This window comes from Anolis carolinensis, chromosome 1 (assembly GCF_035594765.1).
Source record: "Anolis carolinensis isolate JA03-04 chromosome 1, rAnoCar3.1.pri, whole genome shotgun sequence".
Lineage (NCBI taxonomy): Eukaryota > Metazoa > Chordata > Lepidosauria > Squamata > Dactyloidae > Anolis > Anolis carolinensis.
This window is the reverse complement of record NC_085841.1, coordinates 232,905,530-232,921,583: the sequence shown is the minus strand read 5'-3', so window position 1 is coordinate 232,921,583 and position 16,054 is coordinate 232,905,530. Positions and strand designations below refer to the sequence as shown.

General features: G+C 38.5%; 1 protein-coding gene across 1 annotated transcript in view; it reads left to right on the top strand.

Annotated features, from left to right (window-relative positions):
- The window catches only part of thsd7b (thrombospondin type 1 domain containing 7B), a 629,413-nt gene that overhangs the window by 373,416 nt on the left and 239,943 nt on the right, over nucleotides 1-16,054 (top strand). The window contains exons 8-9 of the mRNA XM_062966810.1: nucleotides 8,580-8,774; nucleotides 11,475-11,709. Coding sequence (XP_062822880.1) covers nucleotides 8,580-8,774; nucleotides 11,475-11,709 — 430 coding nt within the window. The remainder of the gene's footprint in view (nucleotides 1-8,579; nucleotides 8,775-11,474; nucleotides 11,710-16,054) is intronic.

Genomic DNA, 16,054 nt, shown 5'->3' with positions numbered 1-16,054 from the left:
TATGTGAAGTGTGACATAATCCTTCTAATGAGTCATGCAAAGGGACAGGTAGACATTTGTACTCTGGTTTATTAGAATTTAGTGTCTCAATGTGAGGGGAAAACATCAATGAGATCATCAGCAAGAGTTGAGTACATTATAAGTGGTTATATCAAATCAGTCTTTCACTCCTAACTTCTATTATTATTGTTTTGAAGTGCTTAAATGCAGTTCTTCCATTCGCTAATTAAATGTCTGTGGGAATATTTTTTCCTCTCTTAAAACTGTTTATCCAGAAAGATTTAGAATTGCTATTAGTAAGCCTCCAAATAGCAACTTTGCTTTCCATATCTCTCCCCATTTGTAAATTTATTACTGTCTACTAACATCTTTGTTACAGACAGGCAGTTATTCAAGTTTTATTGGCATTGTTTCCCAAGATTTAAATGAGATATAAAATTTTATAGCAGGCATAGTATTTTAATGACTGTTTCATTATTTTACATGGCGACATGAATGGATTCAAGGAGTAATATTGATGGACAGTATGCCATTAGGAGATACAAAAGTGTTGTATGAGTCATTTGTGTGCAAATTAGGATCTTCTGTTTTTCAGGCCTTGGTTTGCAAAATTATATATAGTTCAATCTCTCTTGGCATAGCAGAACCAAAGAGAGTCAATAGAGAAGATCCACTTTTCAGTTTGCTACATCATTGCTGATCTGCTGAGTAAGCATGTCATCTGTGTTTATTTGAGGCAAAGCAAGTAGCTATATTAGAGATGTGCAGTATTTGTCCCATTTTTTTCATCCATGTTTCCATTTCGTACCGTCCATTTGGATGGCATGAAACAGAATGGCAAAAATGCAATCAAAATGAAAGGCAGGTAGGTGCTGGTATCGGCTCCAAGTCTGCCTTTCAGATCAATCAGCTGTAGGCCCTGCAAGGCCTGGGTGCATAGGCCCAAAGCCTGCACCTGTAGACTCAAAGCTCCCAGGCCTATGGGTGTAGGCTTTGGCCTATGCACACAGGTCTGGCCAGGGGGGGAGGTTGGGGGTGGCTGCGTCATCCTGCACCTCCCTCCCCTCTCCCTTTGCCTGGCTCCTTCCTGGGCATTTGAGCAACACTGGCTGGTGCTGTGGCCTTGCCCGCCGCCTACTCTCCCTCCACAAAACAAAAAACAAATGTCTGACCTGATTTTGGGAGGTCAGACAAAAATGGATCAGGGCCTTGCCGAAAGCCAGGACACAAAACAGAACAAGGTAAGTTCCAAATGCACATGACTAATCTACGAGGGTTATCCAGAAAGTTCATTACGTCTTGGAATTAAAATAAAGTATAGGAGAAAACATTTACCATATGCAGTTGAAAGCCAGACCCAAATACCACTTCTCAACATAGTCCCCCACTGAAATCTAGGTAGTTATCATAGCGATAAAAGTGTTTGAAAAGCTCTCCCCCCCCCCCAAGATTCCCGCCTGGCTTGCATCCTGAACCAGGCTGGCTTCCCTTCCCTCAGCTGTCAAGTGGTGCGCTCAGCTTTCCGCACGATCTTCCTCGATTGCTCTTTTGTTTTGCAGATGCTTGCAAGGAAGGTTTTTTGGGACAGGAAAGGTGTGCTTCTTGCAAAACCTTAGAAGAGCACCTTCCTCTGCAAAACAAAAGAGTGATCGAGGAAGATCGTGCGGAAAGCTGAGCACACCACTTGACAGCTGAGGACTATGTGGGGACTATGTTGAGAAGTGGTATTTGGGTCTGGCTTTCAACTGCATATGGTAAATGTTTTCTCCTATACTTTGTTTATTTTTAATTCCAAAACGTAATGAACTTTCTGGATAACCCTCGTATATAGGAGTCAATGGCCCAAAATATTTCACTCCATTTTAAAATTTATACACTCTTCCCTGGTCCTTTTTCATAATGCCCATGAAATAGACAACTTTTCTTTCTTCCTTGAAACACTTTTCTTCTACAGATATCTCTCTCTCTTTTTTCTCATGAGGCCTTTGACTCAATCCTTGGACCTTCAGTAGTAAGGATGTAGAACTGAACTTGCACGTACTCTTCCAAAGAACTTTCAAAATTAAAGCAAGTTTCACATTGGGAGGTTTAGGAACATCCAGTCTGTGTCTGAGATGAATTGAATAAGGCCAAGGTTTTTTTTTGTGCCTAAATGAAAAGTGTGTTGGTAACAGTTGTGCCTCCAAGGAGAAAGCATTCCATAATTAATGTACCATGGCTGAGAAGACCCTCCCTAAGCATGGTATGTACATCTAAATGGTGGGAAACACAGGAGATCCATCAGCAGACATTAGTCCTTCGAAAAACACATATAGGGAGAGCCACTCTCTCAAATATTGAAATATGTGAAGTATGTTGAGAAAACGTCTAACCCAGGATGAGCATATTTCAGTCATTTTGCGTAAAATCACAACTCCTGTAATATTTTGTATCAAGGGTAGGCTTGTCATCACATTCTTCCCAAGGTAAATTTTTGAGACAAATCTGGATATTGTCAGTCAGGCAAAACGTTTGAAAAATTCTGAAGTAAGCCAAATGCATTTAGATAAGTTCAGAAACATTTCTCAGGACGTTTTGTTTTAGCTGCTGCTGCTATGTTTCAGTCACCATGAACTCATATCGTGTTCCAGCATAACATAAAGCCTATTGTAAAATTTAGTACAAAAATGGAAGGGAAAATGCTATTACGCTGGGAGCCAGGGACTGTGAAGTATTACTCTCTATGATATTTCTAATAATAATAATAATAATAAACTTTATTTATACCCCGCCACCATCTCCCCATGGGGACTCGGGGCGGCTTACATGGGGCAGAGGCCCAAACAACATAAGGACAAAATATAAGCAACATAATACAATCACAATATAAAACAGATAAAACAGTAATGCAATATATCAATTAAAACAACAATACAGGATAAAAATTACATTAAAAACACATAAAAGGTAAGACCGTAATAAATACAGGATAGATTATTTAAAACCCTCTGGGGCTGATTAATTAATGACTGTATCTCCGAAGGCCTGCTGAAACATCCAAGTCTTCAGTTGTTTCCTGAAGGAAGATCGAGAGGGAGCCAACCTAATCTCCCTGGGGAGGGAGTTCCAGAGTGTTTCTAGTGTTCTTAGCCATTTTACCTTTTCCAAAATAGTCTCCTTTTAAACAAATGTTTTCTATAATTTATTTGGCAGGCAGCCCACATGTCTTCGGAAATTATTCTCAAACTTTTTGGTAACATTTGCTGAAGCAGGTGACATGGTGATACTTGTTAATGCTACTTATATCTTAACTTTATCCTTCCCTTTCTTAACAGGTTTGCTTGGTATCACTTGAAACCTAAGAACCACTTAATTCCAATTTCTTTAGCAAGATCTGAATTTGCTATACATATCACTTGTAGATGAAAGAGTTATTTCTTTCCTTTCCTGCTAAGACAGGACAGGATTTCAAGGCTGACTGTTTTTTAGTAGTTTCACTTTTGTCTACATGATAATACAATATATATCCCCCCCCCAAAGGCCAACTCAGGTGCCTCCAGTACTACATATCAGCTGTCCCATAAGCATAATCTAGAAACATTTTGACAAGCATTAAATACAGGTAACCTGTTACATCTTGGCTGAAAAAGAAAGGATGGAAATAAGTCTTCTGGCTGCTGTATGCTCTGAAAGAAAATGGGATATTTTACTCTTCCCATAAAGAGCAATGGTGAAAACCATTTGGGTAATCTAAAGTATTGAAATCTTCCAGTCTTAGCTTTTCTTTGAAGGGGTTCTTACAATTTCCACCTTGACCCCACTTCTTAGAGATGTGGTGTGTTGGCTGCCACACAGGCAGGCTGTCAAAATCCTTGTGAAGGACGGTAATAGCTGAATGACTTACAGAGAGAAGCATATAATTGGTGTGAGGCTTAAGATTTTTTCTTTCTCTCCCCTCCTCCTGGCTTACTCAGCTGTCAGTTTGATGTGAACACCCAGAGTGCTGTGGCTGAAATGGGCCATTTCAAGAGAATGATTAAATACAGGTTGTAGGTGCAGTGAGGGAATCTTGCCAGACATGTCATAGAAGGAGACTGATATTCATTCATGAGAAGAGGCCTGCGTGGAAGAGTAGGATTTTGAATATTTTTCATCATTCAGCTGGCTAGAATAATAATACTGTGATCAGACAAGTCAAGATTTGTTTGATGAGCAAAGACAAGTCCTGGAGGAAGGGGATTTGTGTGAGTGTGTATGAAAGCATCTTGTGTAGCATGATTGCCTTCTTGATTTTCTCTGTTCCTTTCCATAATATGCTTGAAAAGTTTTATTTACACCTCGGGGACTATGAGGCTGTCCTCATTTAGGAATATAAATGTTGAAATTACTGTTTCACAATTGACAGGTTTAAGCACTTCCACTGGCAGCCTGAGTGTCTGTCTTATTTGCAAGCCGCTATATCCATGTTGTCTTGCCAAAGCAACTGAAATCTTTACACTTTGCATTATAATTATAGGCCAGGCAGCTTCATGAGAAGCACAGTTCTGGTTTCTGATGAGGTGATGGTTTTCCTCTCCAGATGTGTTTCTTGCTTTTATTGCCTTCTCCATTCCATTTTAAAACAATTGGCTATTATTTGAGTCTGTCTTGCATTTACAAAAGATTTGCAAATATCCTAAGCCTGGAGAAAAAACATTGAAAATAAAAATGAATGTGATCAAAAAAATAGTTCAGACAGGACAGTGAGTCAGGGTATAGTTAAATTAACCATATTTTAAATCTCTTTCATTGCCCCTTTTATATATCTGTATATGTTTCTGTTTTGTGTGTGATTTTCTCCAGAGTATCACAGAGTCTGAGATTTAAGAAATCATGCCCATTTCCTTTACCATCATGAGTCATTGTTGTTTAAATGAGGAATTATGAAGATTTCTGTTTCTATGTAGAGGAAATATGTGGGACAATATTAGCTCTGGAAAATAAGGGGCATTTAGGGTGAAGGATTGTAGCAAATGCAGTATAGCTGCTGAAAAGGGAGATGATGTGTGTCTTGTGTTGTGGGTCAATTTTATTTATCTATCATGTCAGAAGTGAACCGAGGATACAAGTTGTAATGTATTTGAAAACACTAACAAAGTTTTAAAACCTGGCATTACACTAATATCCTTTGACCAGTAGCTAGCCACTTGGAGTACCTCTGGTGTTGCTATAAAAAGGTCCTCTACTGTGCAAGTGGCAGGGCTCAAACTGCATTGTAGTAGGTGGTCTGTGGTTTGGCCTTCTTCACACTCGCATGTCGTGGACTCCACTTTGTAGCCCCATTACTTAAGGTTGGCTCTGCATCTCGTGGTGCCAGAGCTCAGTCTGTTCAGTGCCTTCCAAGTCGCTCAGTCTTTTGTGTGCCCAGAAGGGAGTCTCTCATTCAGAATCAGCCATGGCTTGAGGTTCTGGGTTTTAGCCTGCCACTTTTGGACTCTCGTTTGCTGGGGAGTTCCTGCAAATATCTCTGTAAATCTTAGAAAACTATTTCTTGATTTAAGGCATTGGCATGCTGATATCCCAACAGGGGGTGGGCCAGAGATGTCAATGCCTTGGTCCGTTCATTGCTAGCTGCTACTTCCCAGTGGATGTCAGGTGGTGCAATGCCAGCTAAACAGTATAATTTCTCCAGTGGTATGAGGCGTAGACATCCTGTGATAATGCGGCATATCTAATTAAGAGCCACATCCACTGTTTTAACGTAGTGAGATGTATTCCACAATGGGCATGTGTACTCAGCAACAGAGTAACAAAACATAAGGACAGATGTCTTCCCTGTGTCTGGTTGTGATCTCCAGGTTGTGCCAGTCAGGTTTCATATGATATTGTTTCTAGCACCCACGTTTTGCTTGATAGTCAAGCAGTGCTTCTTATAAGTCAGAGCACGGTCCAGGGTAACTTCCAAGTATTTTGGTGTGTTGCAAAGTTCAGTGGGATTCCTTCCCAGGTAATCCACAGAGCTCAAGATGCTAGGTCAATGAAGGGTACTTGTAAATGGTTATTTGTCCTGTGAACTTTATTTCACCTGTGTTTGGGAAGAAATGTGCCTCTTTGTACTTGCTTGCCCCTGTAAGTGCTGTAGGGGCAAGGGAACATGTATCCACAATAGTTCTGAGAAGTTGGGTGAGATGTTGTGGATAGAGCATGAGGACACAATATTGACCTTCTTTTTGCATGATAGTACTTTCCGCTTCCACTCTGGGAGTTTACACAGACATAAAGTAGTCAAGATTCTTGTTCAGTTTGTAGTCCAAGCAGAGATTCCCTTCTTCAGAATTCTAAAATCCAAAATACAGTTGTTTTTCCACTTTTGTGGGAGCTGAGATGCAGTCCCCTATCCCCACAAGAGAAGGGAATGCACACATTCCCAGCAAGTGAAATGGGTTACTGACACTGTGGCCCTCAGTGGGAGGGGGCATGCTCTGGTCTCATGGGCAAGAGGAGGAGGATCAGACCCCACATGTCACTTCACTTTGCAGATTGTAGCTCCTTTTCCTCTTCCATGCTACAAGTGTCAGTTTCACCCAAACAAAGGAAAGGACGTACTGGGTGAAACGGAAACATGTGGCACACAGAGAAGGTACAGACCCTGCATGCACCTGTAACATCAGTTACCTTGCCAATCCATCTTCTTTTTGTCTTCCTGTGTGCCAAGCACTTCTATGTTCTAGTTTTGTCTTTGCTGAGACAAAACAGACATTCACATCACACCAGAAGAAGAAAAAGAGCCAAATCTACATAGTAAGTAAAGTGACATGCAAGTATCTGTTTCACTGATGGTCTCCTCCTGAGGATGATGTTGCTGTGTGAATGTTCAGACAGCAGTTCCATTTTTGGCATGCAAGCACATCATTCTCATCCTTGGGAGGTGGGCAAGATGACAGTCCTCACTGTATTGTGTCCACCTTTCTCTCTTCTTAGGATAGGACTGGCATATGAATTTTAACACAGTAGCCCAGTCTTTGGGAGCTAGACACAATGCAGGCAGTGGTCTCTGGCTTTCCTCCACCTTCTGAGAATGGGTCTGTCATGTGAATGCTTATAATGGCAGTCCCAATTTCAAGAATAATGAAAACTTTGACTGTACTCCAAAATCCAAAATTGTTCAGTGTACACAAACTATGTTTCATACACAAAATAATTAAAATGTATATACATTTATCTGCAGGAACATAAATGAATTTTGTGTTTTGACTTGGTTCTCACCTCCAGGATATCTCATTATGTATATGCAAGTATTCCAAAATACGTCAAAATCTGAAATATAGAACTTTTGGTTCCAAGCATTTCGGATAAGGGAGACTCAATCCATACATAATTATTTTGAATAATCGCTTGAAGGTTATTTTTAGTGAATCTGTGTTCTTTCCTCTTCTAGCATGTACTGAAATGAGAAAACTATTAGGGTTTGTTCTATTTCCTGATATCTAATCAGGGATTTCTGAAATTCACCAAAGGACTATAGGGTGGAAATGTGACAAAAGTCTGATAAACCAATGGCTGCTTGATATGGCTTGGCAGCTAGATAATGATATTGTCTCTGCTTGAACAATAATTAATCTATTAAAGATATATCTTCATTTTCATTGTAATTTGTCTCTGTACTGCAAAGATATTTGTAAATTTCATGACAGATAATTATGAATTTTAATTTTAACTTATTAATTAACATGGCCATTGGCAGTTCTGAATAGGAGGTATAAGAAAAAGTCTTTATGCTGGAGATTGTATTGTCACTAAGCTTTACCGGAAATTGAGAATGTGCAGGATATTCTACCAAATTATCCAGTTTATTCAAATGAAAGGAAATAGTATTCAAACAGAGTACGCCGACAAGTGAAGTTCCCCCCTCATGAAGGATGGATATATTTGTATTTTAGATAAGGCAGTTTCTACAAAGACTGCCTGATTTTAATCTTTATGATTAGTTACCCGGGGGGGAAATGAAAGATAATGATGTACGAAGTCCCTGCATTGTAATTTATTAATTCTTATTAATGATAACTTTATTGGTAGGTGTTTTTTTTGTGAACTCGTGGTGGCTATATATAAATGAAAGTGCTTGGTTTCTTTTGGTGATAGCTGTGCATTTAATGTAACCTTTAGAGCAAATGTTAAAATAAAGGTCACACTCTAGATGTGTTGGACTTTAGTTCCCAATAGTCTCAATAATAAAGAATTGTGGGTCTTTAGAAGTTGGTAAAGCATGCAGATTTGCACAATGTGAACACAATTTATAAGGTCCAAGAATGAGGAGCAATAATATACAAGTAACGTAAGCCAAAAGTGGGTGCATTTCAACAAAGTTGACCTACCCATTTCTTCTGCTCATAGTGTTGTATATATAAGAAAGGCAGATGTCAGAAGTCAGTCCAAAAATACCAACACAGCCTCTGGAGGTTTTTGATCCTCTGTGATAGAGAAATATTGGATTGCAAACAAGGAACATTTCTCAGTGTAAAATAAATGTAGAAAAGTTATGTTCCACTGATACTATTGTACTACTTTTGAAGTGGTTTTATTCTAACCCAGATATTTTTCTCTCTATGTGCTGCTTTTAGGTGAAGATGTATCAGAGGATTTGTGTGAAGACCCTCCTTCAACTTCAAAAATGGTGACTTGTGAAGTGCCGTGTGCAATGGACTGTGTTGTGGCTGAATGGTCACAGTGGTCATCTTGTTCCCACTCATGCTCCAGTAAAAATTCAGAAGGGAGACAAATCAGAACAAGATCTATACTAGCATTGCCAGGAGAAGGTGAACAGCAGATCTCTTGTGGCTATTTGTTTGCCTCCTTGCAGCTTTCCTGAGACATCACAAGGAATTGCACAAAATAATCTCAGTTGGCATTGACCCTTATTTATTGAGAGCCAGTATTTCCTACCCAGCACATAATACATCTGCTGTTCAAGATACATGTATTAATTTCATGTATTATTTATGTACTATCCAAAACTGCATACATTGTTTTTGGTACCTGCTTCAATAGCTTCCACCAGTTCTTTTATCCTTCTCCTCAGTATTGAGTATATAAAATAATACTTTAAATAACCAACAGTTTGCTGCCTTTCCATGACACTGGAAAGACTCTTTTCTCTGTTTAATGATAGAACTGGATTTATGGAGCATTTTTTAATTTTGTAGCACTTTGCATTCTCATACCACAAACATACCATAGCTGAAGAATTGCATTTTTCTTTAGATAAGGCTTTAGATAATGCTCAGAAGACTGAAATCTAATGTATGCAATAGATGATTTATCTGACAAACTGTTTTGAACAATGCCTTGAACATTCCTCCTTATTTATATAAGACATATATTTTGACTAATCTGTCACAAGTATTGAAATTTTAAAACTATATCAGATGTATGCTTAATTGTTTTTAAATAAAATATTTAATTATATATATTAATATAACAGTTACAACTAGTACAAAAAGTTATGAACAAAGCCAACAAAATACATCAATGACAGTAACAAATACAACAAACACAACTATCTCTCCTTCCCACACCCGTGAACCCACTACCTAGAGCTTCCATCGCCACTCACTGTGATACCCTATCATACCTACCCTTGTAAGTTCCTTAAATTATTCCTCTTACAGTTTTCTTAAAATCCACTTTTGTCTTCCTTCCATAATATGGATGCTTAATTTTAGCTCAATAATAGTGCCCAATATAATAATCAGTTTATAAAATAAAATCAGAATCAAGAATTTGTGAACAGTGAAGCCTAGAATAATCAAAAACATGTTTTTGAGCAGGAAAATGTGATGTGTGTATAGTAGGATATGATATGCAGTGTTTCTAGTTTTTAGCTTTCCAAGGCTGTGTCCTGTTTCACATTTCCCTGAAGAGCCATTTGGATTAGCTTCCAACCCCATTGTAATAATACTAATTAATAATCCTTATCACTGGGGAAAAATTGCACCTACAAAGCTCTGTACAAATACTCATTAATCCTCTGTGTTGCCAAATTGTATCTGATAACATTGAAGTCATGACTTAATGAAGCTTTTTAATACATCAGAATATTGGATTTTTCAAAAAGATAAATTTACATAGAGGGATTAATTAAATGATGATGCATGTTCCAAGTAATATTGAATGTAACTTTCGATCTTTAAATCCCGGAAAGCCCACTAAGAATACAGAAGAAAAACTATGTTAAGTAGGACTGGGCATTTTCCTGTTGAAATATAGTGTATTATCTAAAACGTATATACTTTAGTTAAATATTGAATAGTACATTAAATATTTCATAGCATAATTTTGTAGGAGAAAAAGGAATATAACAGCTAAAATATACTGCTTCTTTTTATTAGATTTTACTCCAGTGTTGTCCATTTGTAATGTTTCACCTCATTTATGGACTTTAATGGAAACTTGTATGGCTTCTGTCTTTTGTTGGGCCATCATTTTTCTATAGAATAGTAGCTTTTAAGCATTGCAGAGACCAATGAGAAGATGCAACATTGTTAAATACTCATTCAATTATTCCCAAATAATATTTTGTAAATGTAAAATATGAAAAAGGAGGAGTTATATTTAATTTTAAAGGAGACGCTGATAAAGTTTTATTTCCATGCCCCCCAAAAGATTGTCCTAAAAATCTGGAAATGAAACCATATCTTCTCAACAATTTGAAGTTCTCATAGAAAGAGAATATAATGAAAAATATACATATCTTTGTCAAGAGGGACTCCCATCATGCATTGGATAGCATCCAGATAGAATAAATTGCTTTGATTATGAAAAGCTCACACTCTTTTCAGAGTAGAATAGTAAAAAAGACAAGAGCTTAGTTCATCTTTGAGAGAACTTAAAAGAAGCACCAATTCCTTCTACTGTCTCCATGATGATACCACTTTTTGAATGCCAGAGTGGGGAAATGGTGGCTGCAGACAGGAGTGGCTGCTCCCCTTAGGTGACATTGGTGCTTTCCCCTCTTCATGGAATGACCCTCGACTTCTCAGTGGATCTTATCAACATCCATAATTGCGGTCCTAAAACCTTCTATCAATGTGTACATGGGGTTGATTTATAGGGGAGTATATACAATAACTATTAAATTTTCTGTTGCCATGGAAGTGTCCTGGAGCATCCAACAAATTCCTAGAGGGAACATGACTCAAGGGATTTTTGAGGTCTTCCAAGGTGACTCTTCTGAGAGAAGCCATTCATTTGAATGGCATTTTTATTATTCAATGTTGCCTGTTTCCATGGTAAGTTCAGGAATCTATCCCCAAGATGCAGAGATTTTACCATGTATCATAGGACCCAGAAGATTGTATACTAGATTAGTTACATAGCTCCTTCACCATTCTCTCACCTCTCTGCCTCTTGATGTGATATGGTAGCAGTGTGTGAGTATAGGAAGGCTATATATTGTGTCATGAAAGAAAAAGATGCCAAGACAGTAGCCCAAAATGCACTTCTTTCATCCCATACAGGTGGAAAGCCATGTCCTCCAACTCGCACACTACAAGAGTACCGTCTGTGTAATGAACATTCTTGCAACTTGGTCTACTGGGAAACATCTTTGTGGAGCTCCTGTTCAGAAAATATATTGATAACAGCTCTGAATGCTAGTGTTAACTGGAATGGTGAGGCAACATGTGGAGTGGGTATGCAGACGAGGAAGGTCTTCTGTGTGAAGAATAATTCTGGCCAGATCCCAGCAAAAAGGTAGTGCTGTTGATACGATATGGCCATATTCTTTGCTTTCTATTTTTATGTAAGCTAATAAATAAATTTACAGTTTTGGCTTCCTGCAGATGCCATACATATGTCTGTTTGCATGAACACCAGCATCTTTCTCTTACTTGTAAAATTGCTTGTTTCAGCAAAGCAGTTATGAACAAGAGGGTAACTGCAAGAGACATTATGGTATAGATTCTCCTGTTAATTCCAGAGAAAGTAGACAAATATTAGGCGCATGTACCTGTAAACTCCTCGTGTGGTTTTAAGCAATGTCTGCCATATTCAGACATATGCATATACCATTGATCGACATTCTTGCAGGATTGGCTCATATCTGATCCTTGCACACAGGTGTATTTGAATACCTTCTGATGATTCATATAAAAAGGTCTAGTGAAGGCATCTTGTTTGAAGGCAACTTTCCAAGGTCATCTCACTTAACCAGGGGATATTAAAAGAAGTAAATGTGATGCAACATACACAAGTGGTAACTGATACAAAACCAAAAAATATATATAAAAAATTGGGAAATGTGTGCGTGTGTGCATGTGTTGAGGGTTACTGACCTTAAGGCAACTTTGAGGATGTTGCAATTGGCTGAATGAACATCTTAATTCCATGAGGCTTTTTTGCGGGGGTGGGGAGAAATTCTGTGTTTGAATAAAAATTCAGGAAGGAATCAAAACATGATAGAGTAATACAGAATTATGCATGCTACTAAGGAAACAGACAAGGATTTTTGTCCCTCGTAATACTAGAATCAATGGTTATCCCTTGAATGGAAGAGGATTCAGCAGCAATAACATATTAACTCCAGCATCACAGGCCGTGTTCCTCTGTCTACCAATTACTGGAGAACATGAATGGAAAGTTTCTTGCTTGTGGACTTCCCATTGGGACTTGGATGGCTACCATGGGTGATCTTTCTTCTAATCAAATAGATCTCCTTATCTGTTTTAGAGCACTAGATGAGCCATAAAGGTAGAAGGCCATAGATATTTTGCAGAATTTTTATGAATTGCCTTATTTTGACAAGTTTTATTTTTTTCCAAAAAGGATAATAAGAAAAAAGGAGTCTTGGCAGTTATAAAGGACATTACTGTAACTAAAGTAATGGGCTGCTGCTCCTGCCTGAGGTCTTCATCATTTCTTCTCTGGCCATAATATTAGGTATTTAGTGATGCTAGCCTTCTCTCTAGAAATACTAGTCTTCTCTAAGAGCAGCTAAAGAGGTTACTCTTAGAAAAAAATGTTTCTTATTCCAGAAGTCTAAAACAAATGGCAGGGAATACAAAAGCCTTTCTACTAAAGGACATGTGTAACGGATTGGCTTACCTTGCACAGTTGGTGTGTAAAGGCAGATCAAGGACTTGGTAGGAAAGGCAAAACCAGGCAAGGGGAAGAGTGATCATGCAGCTCCATATATGGTAGTGGAGTCTGATTGGCTGATGGAATTGGAGGGAGTTGCCTAACAACAGGAAGTAGGCGGCGCCAGTGAGACAGAGCTATTCAGACAGAGAGTCAGTTAGGGAGTGAAGTTTGAAGGGAAAGGAAGGAAGAGTTTGGGAGCTGTTCATGAGAAACCTCTTTGAGGGAAAAGATAAATTAGCCGGGTACAGGTGCTAGATATTGAAGAGAGCCTCTAGGGGATAGAGTGCTTAAGTTTAGTGCTTCTGGAAAGGGAGGACTGTGTTAAAATCCTGCTTTGTTCCTTTGTGAAGGAACAGTTTTCTGAAGAAGTCAAGATAAAGAACCATTCTCTGTTTAAGTAACCAGCCTGTTATTTTACTGAAACAAATACACAACCATTTTGTTCACGTGGTAAGCGGTAGCATATATGTTAGAGGTGGTGGCACAAAGTAATATAGAATATATTTGGTGACAGCAAATGGCCTCACCTGTCATAACATGGATGCAATATAATGACCTGAGATTAAAAAAAAATACTCCATTTCACCCCAATATGTTATCCTTTTAAAAGGACTGGGGTTCTGTTGGGAGAAGTGTAAAAATGTTGGTCTTCAAGTTTTCTTTAGCAGTCTAGTAGCAAACCCCCAAACAATGTAACCAAGTGATGAGTTCTCCAGGACTAGAATGGAGAATGTATAGCCTCCAGATGTTGTTGGACTTCAGCTCCTATCAGGTCCAGCCAAGGATGCTGGAAATAATAATTTAGCAACATCTGGAGGGTCACATTTCCTCTTATCTGCTGTAAGAGGAATACTTCCTTAAGCCACAGGGAGAAACGGGTAATACATTCCTCCTCCTCCTCCTCCTCCTCCTCATCCTCCTCCTCCTCCTTTGAACTTGAACAAAATTTCTTGGGTGCTTTAACACCACATAATTATACTGCTATGATTCCAACTTTAACTCCTTTGACTGCTTCCTATGGAATCCGGGAATTGGCAATTGAGAGGAGATATTTAGAGGGCTGTGATCTAGAAACTATAAATTCCAAGATTCCATAAAAGTTTGCAGTGGGAGTTAAAATGGAATCATAGTTATACAGTTTGAAATGATCCCTCATATGTTTAAGATGTATGGTTTAGAATCTGATTTTCAGATACCATCTGGACATAAGATTCCAGGAAAAAATCTTTCCCAAGAGTATGAGATCTGTTTAGAATACATTAATTCTTCACAAAGGAAAGATACAGCAAAGCTCCCGTAATCATGGAACCCATTTCACTTACCCACATCGGGGGGAGCGGAGATGATCAGATAAATTGTTTATAGGAATTAATCTTCCCTGGAAGTTATCATAGAGTCACTTGGGAGGTCCTAACAATTTCCCAGGAAATATACTTCTCTATGAATTTCTAGGTCCTCCGGGTCAGCTCTATGGTATGCTAGGAGCAGAAGTCAGGTAATTTAATGGCACTTGGCTGTATCCGTGGTTTCAATTATTCTGGACACAAAGGTGTCCCCCTTAGATACAGGGGTCTTACTATGAGTGCAGAACATATGCCATGCTTTCAACTTTAAACTTATATGGAAACCATCATTTGGTGGGGAATATAATTATAAGCATACTGTCCTATGCATAAGCTAACCTCCTCTTAGGTTGTTTGGAGAACCGAGAGGCATACATGTTTGTGTATACACATGCCACATTGAGACATTGCTAATTACTTTTTGGATTGTTAATGAGTCCAGAGAATTTCAGACTAGCTTTAATTCTTATTATATCTCTCAAAACAATCTTCCAAAAAATGAGCAGACTGAGTTGACTGCAATAAAGTTAATTAAAATGCCTTAGGTTAATGAGATTAATTGAGCAACAAAAGGAATGTATAGTACATGGATAAGCAGAAAGTTTATCCATCCTTGTTTTTTCCATGTTTTGTGTCATGCACAGTTTAAAACATGTTTGTTCTTTGTCCCTTATGGAGAAGGATAAAGAGAGGAAACACTGTGCTTAAATGTTACTCTAAAGTATTTAGTTTCGCCTGGGGTATCAGAAAAGTTTTTTGGATCAGAAAGAGAGAATAATGAAAGGATACAGTTCTGAAACATATTAAAGTTGTTGTATAAAGTGATTGTATCTATTGAGAATTCTGAAATGTTTAATTTAATCTATTATAAGTATAGTGGGGCATGGAGAAGTTTTGATCTTTTTATACTGTTGTCTAATTTGGATTTATGATGAAATAAGACACAGTACAAAGGAGTATCTTACTCCTGCTTCTTTCTGAACCCATCACCAGGAGCAGGGTAGGATTTCCTGCTATCAGGGGGAGAGAGGATAGAATCAAAGAGTTAGAAGAGACTGCAAGGGATGTTTGAGCCAATCCTCTATCATGCAGGCTTAGACAACAAAAACACTCCAGAGAAAAAGCCATCCAGTCTGTTTCAAGATCTCTACTGAGGAATGCTCATCATCTACTGAGCCCACCATGTGTTCTTGCCCTGCTATATAGAGGTTGTTGTCACCTACAGCAGTAAATAAAGCTATTAGCTTTATCTCTACCGAGACAAATTTCTTCATTAGGGGGCTCATTTACTAAAATTAGCTATGTAAGATCACAAATAAATTTAGTACTTCTCGACCTTACCGCAGCGTTTGACACCGTTGACTACGATCTAATGATTCACCATCTCGCCATGTCTGGAATTCGTGGTCAGGCCCTCAATTGGTTCAACTCATTTCTCCAAAACCAGAGCCAATGCGTGGAGTATATGGATCAAGTCTCTGACAGATCTTCCCTCCTATGTGGGGTACCCCAAGGTGCAATTCTCTCCTCTCTTCTCTTCAACATCTACATTAGACCCCTTGCTAGTTTGGCTCGGAGTTTCGGCCTAGATTGCTATCAATATGCGGATGACACCC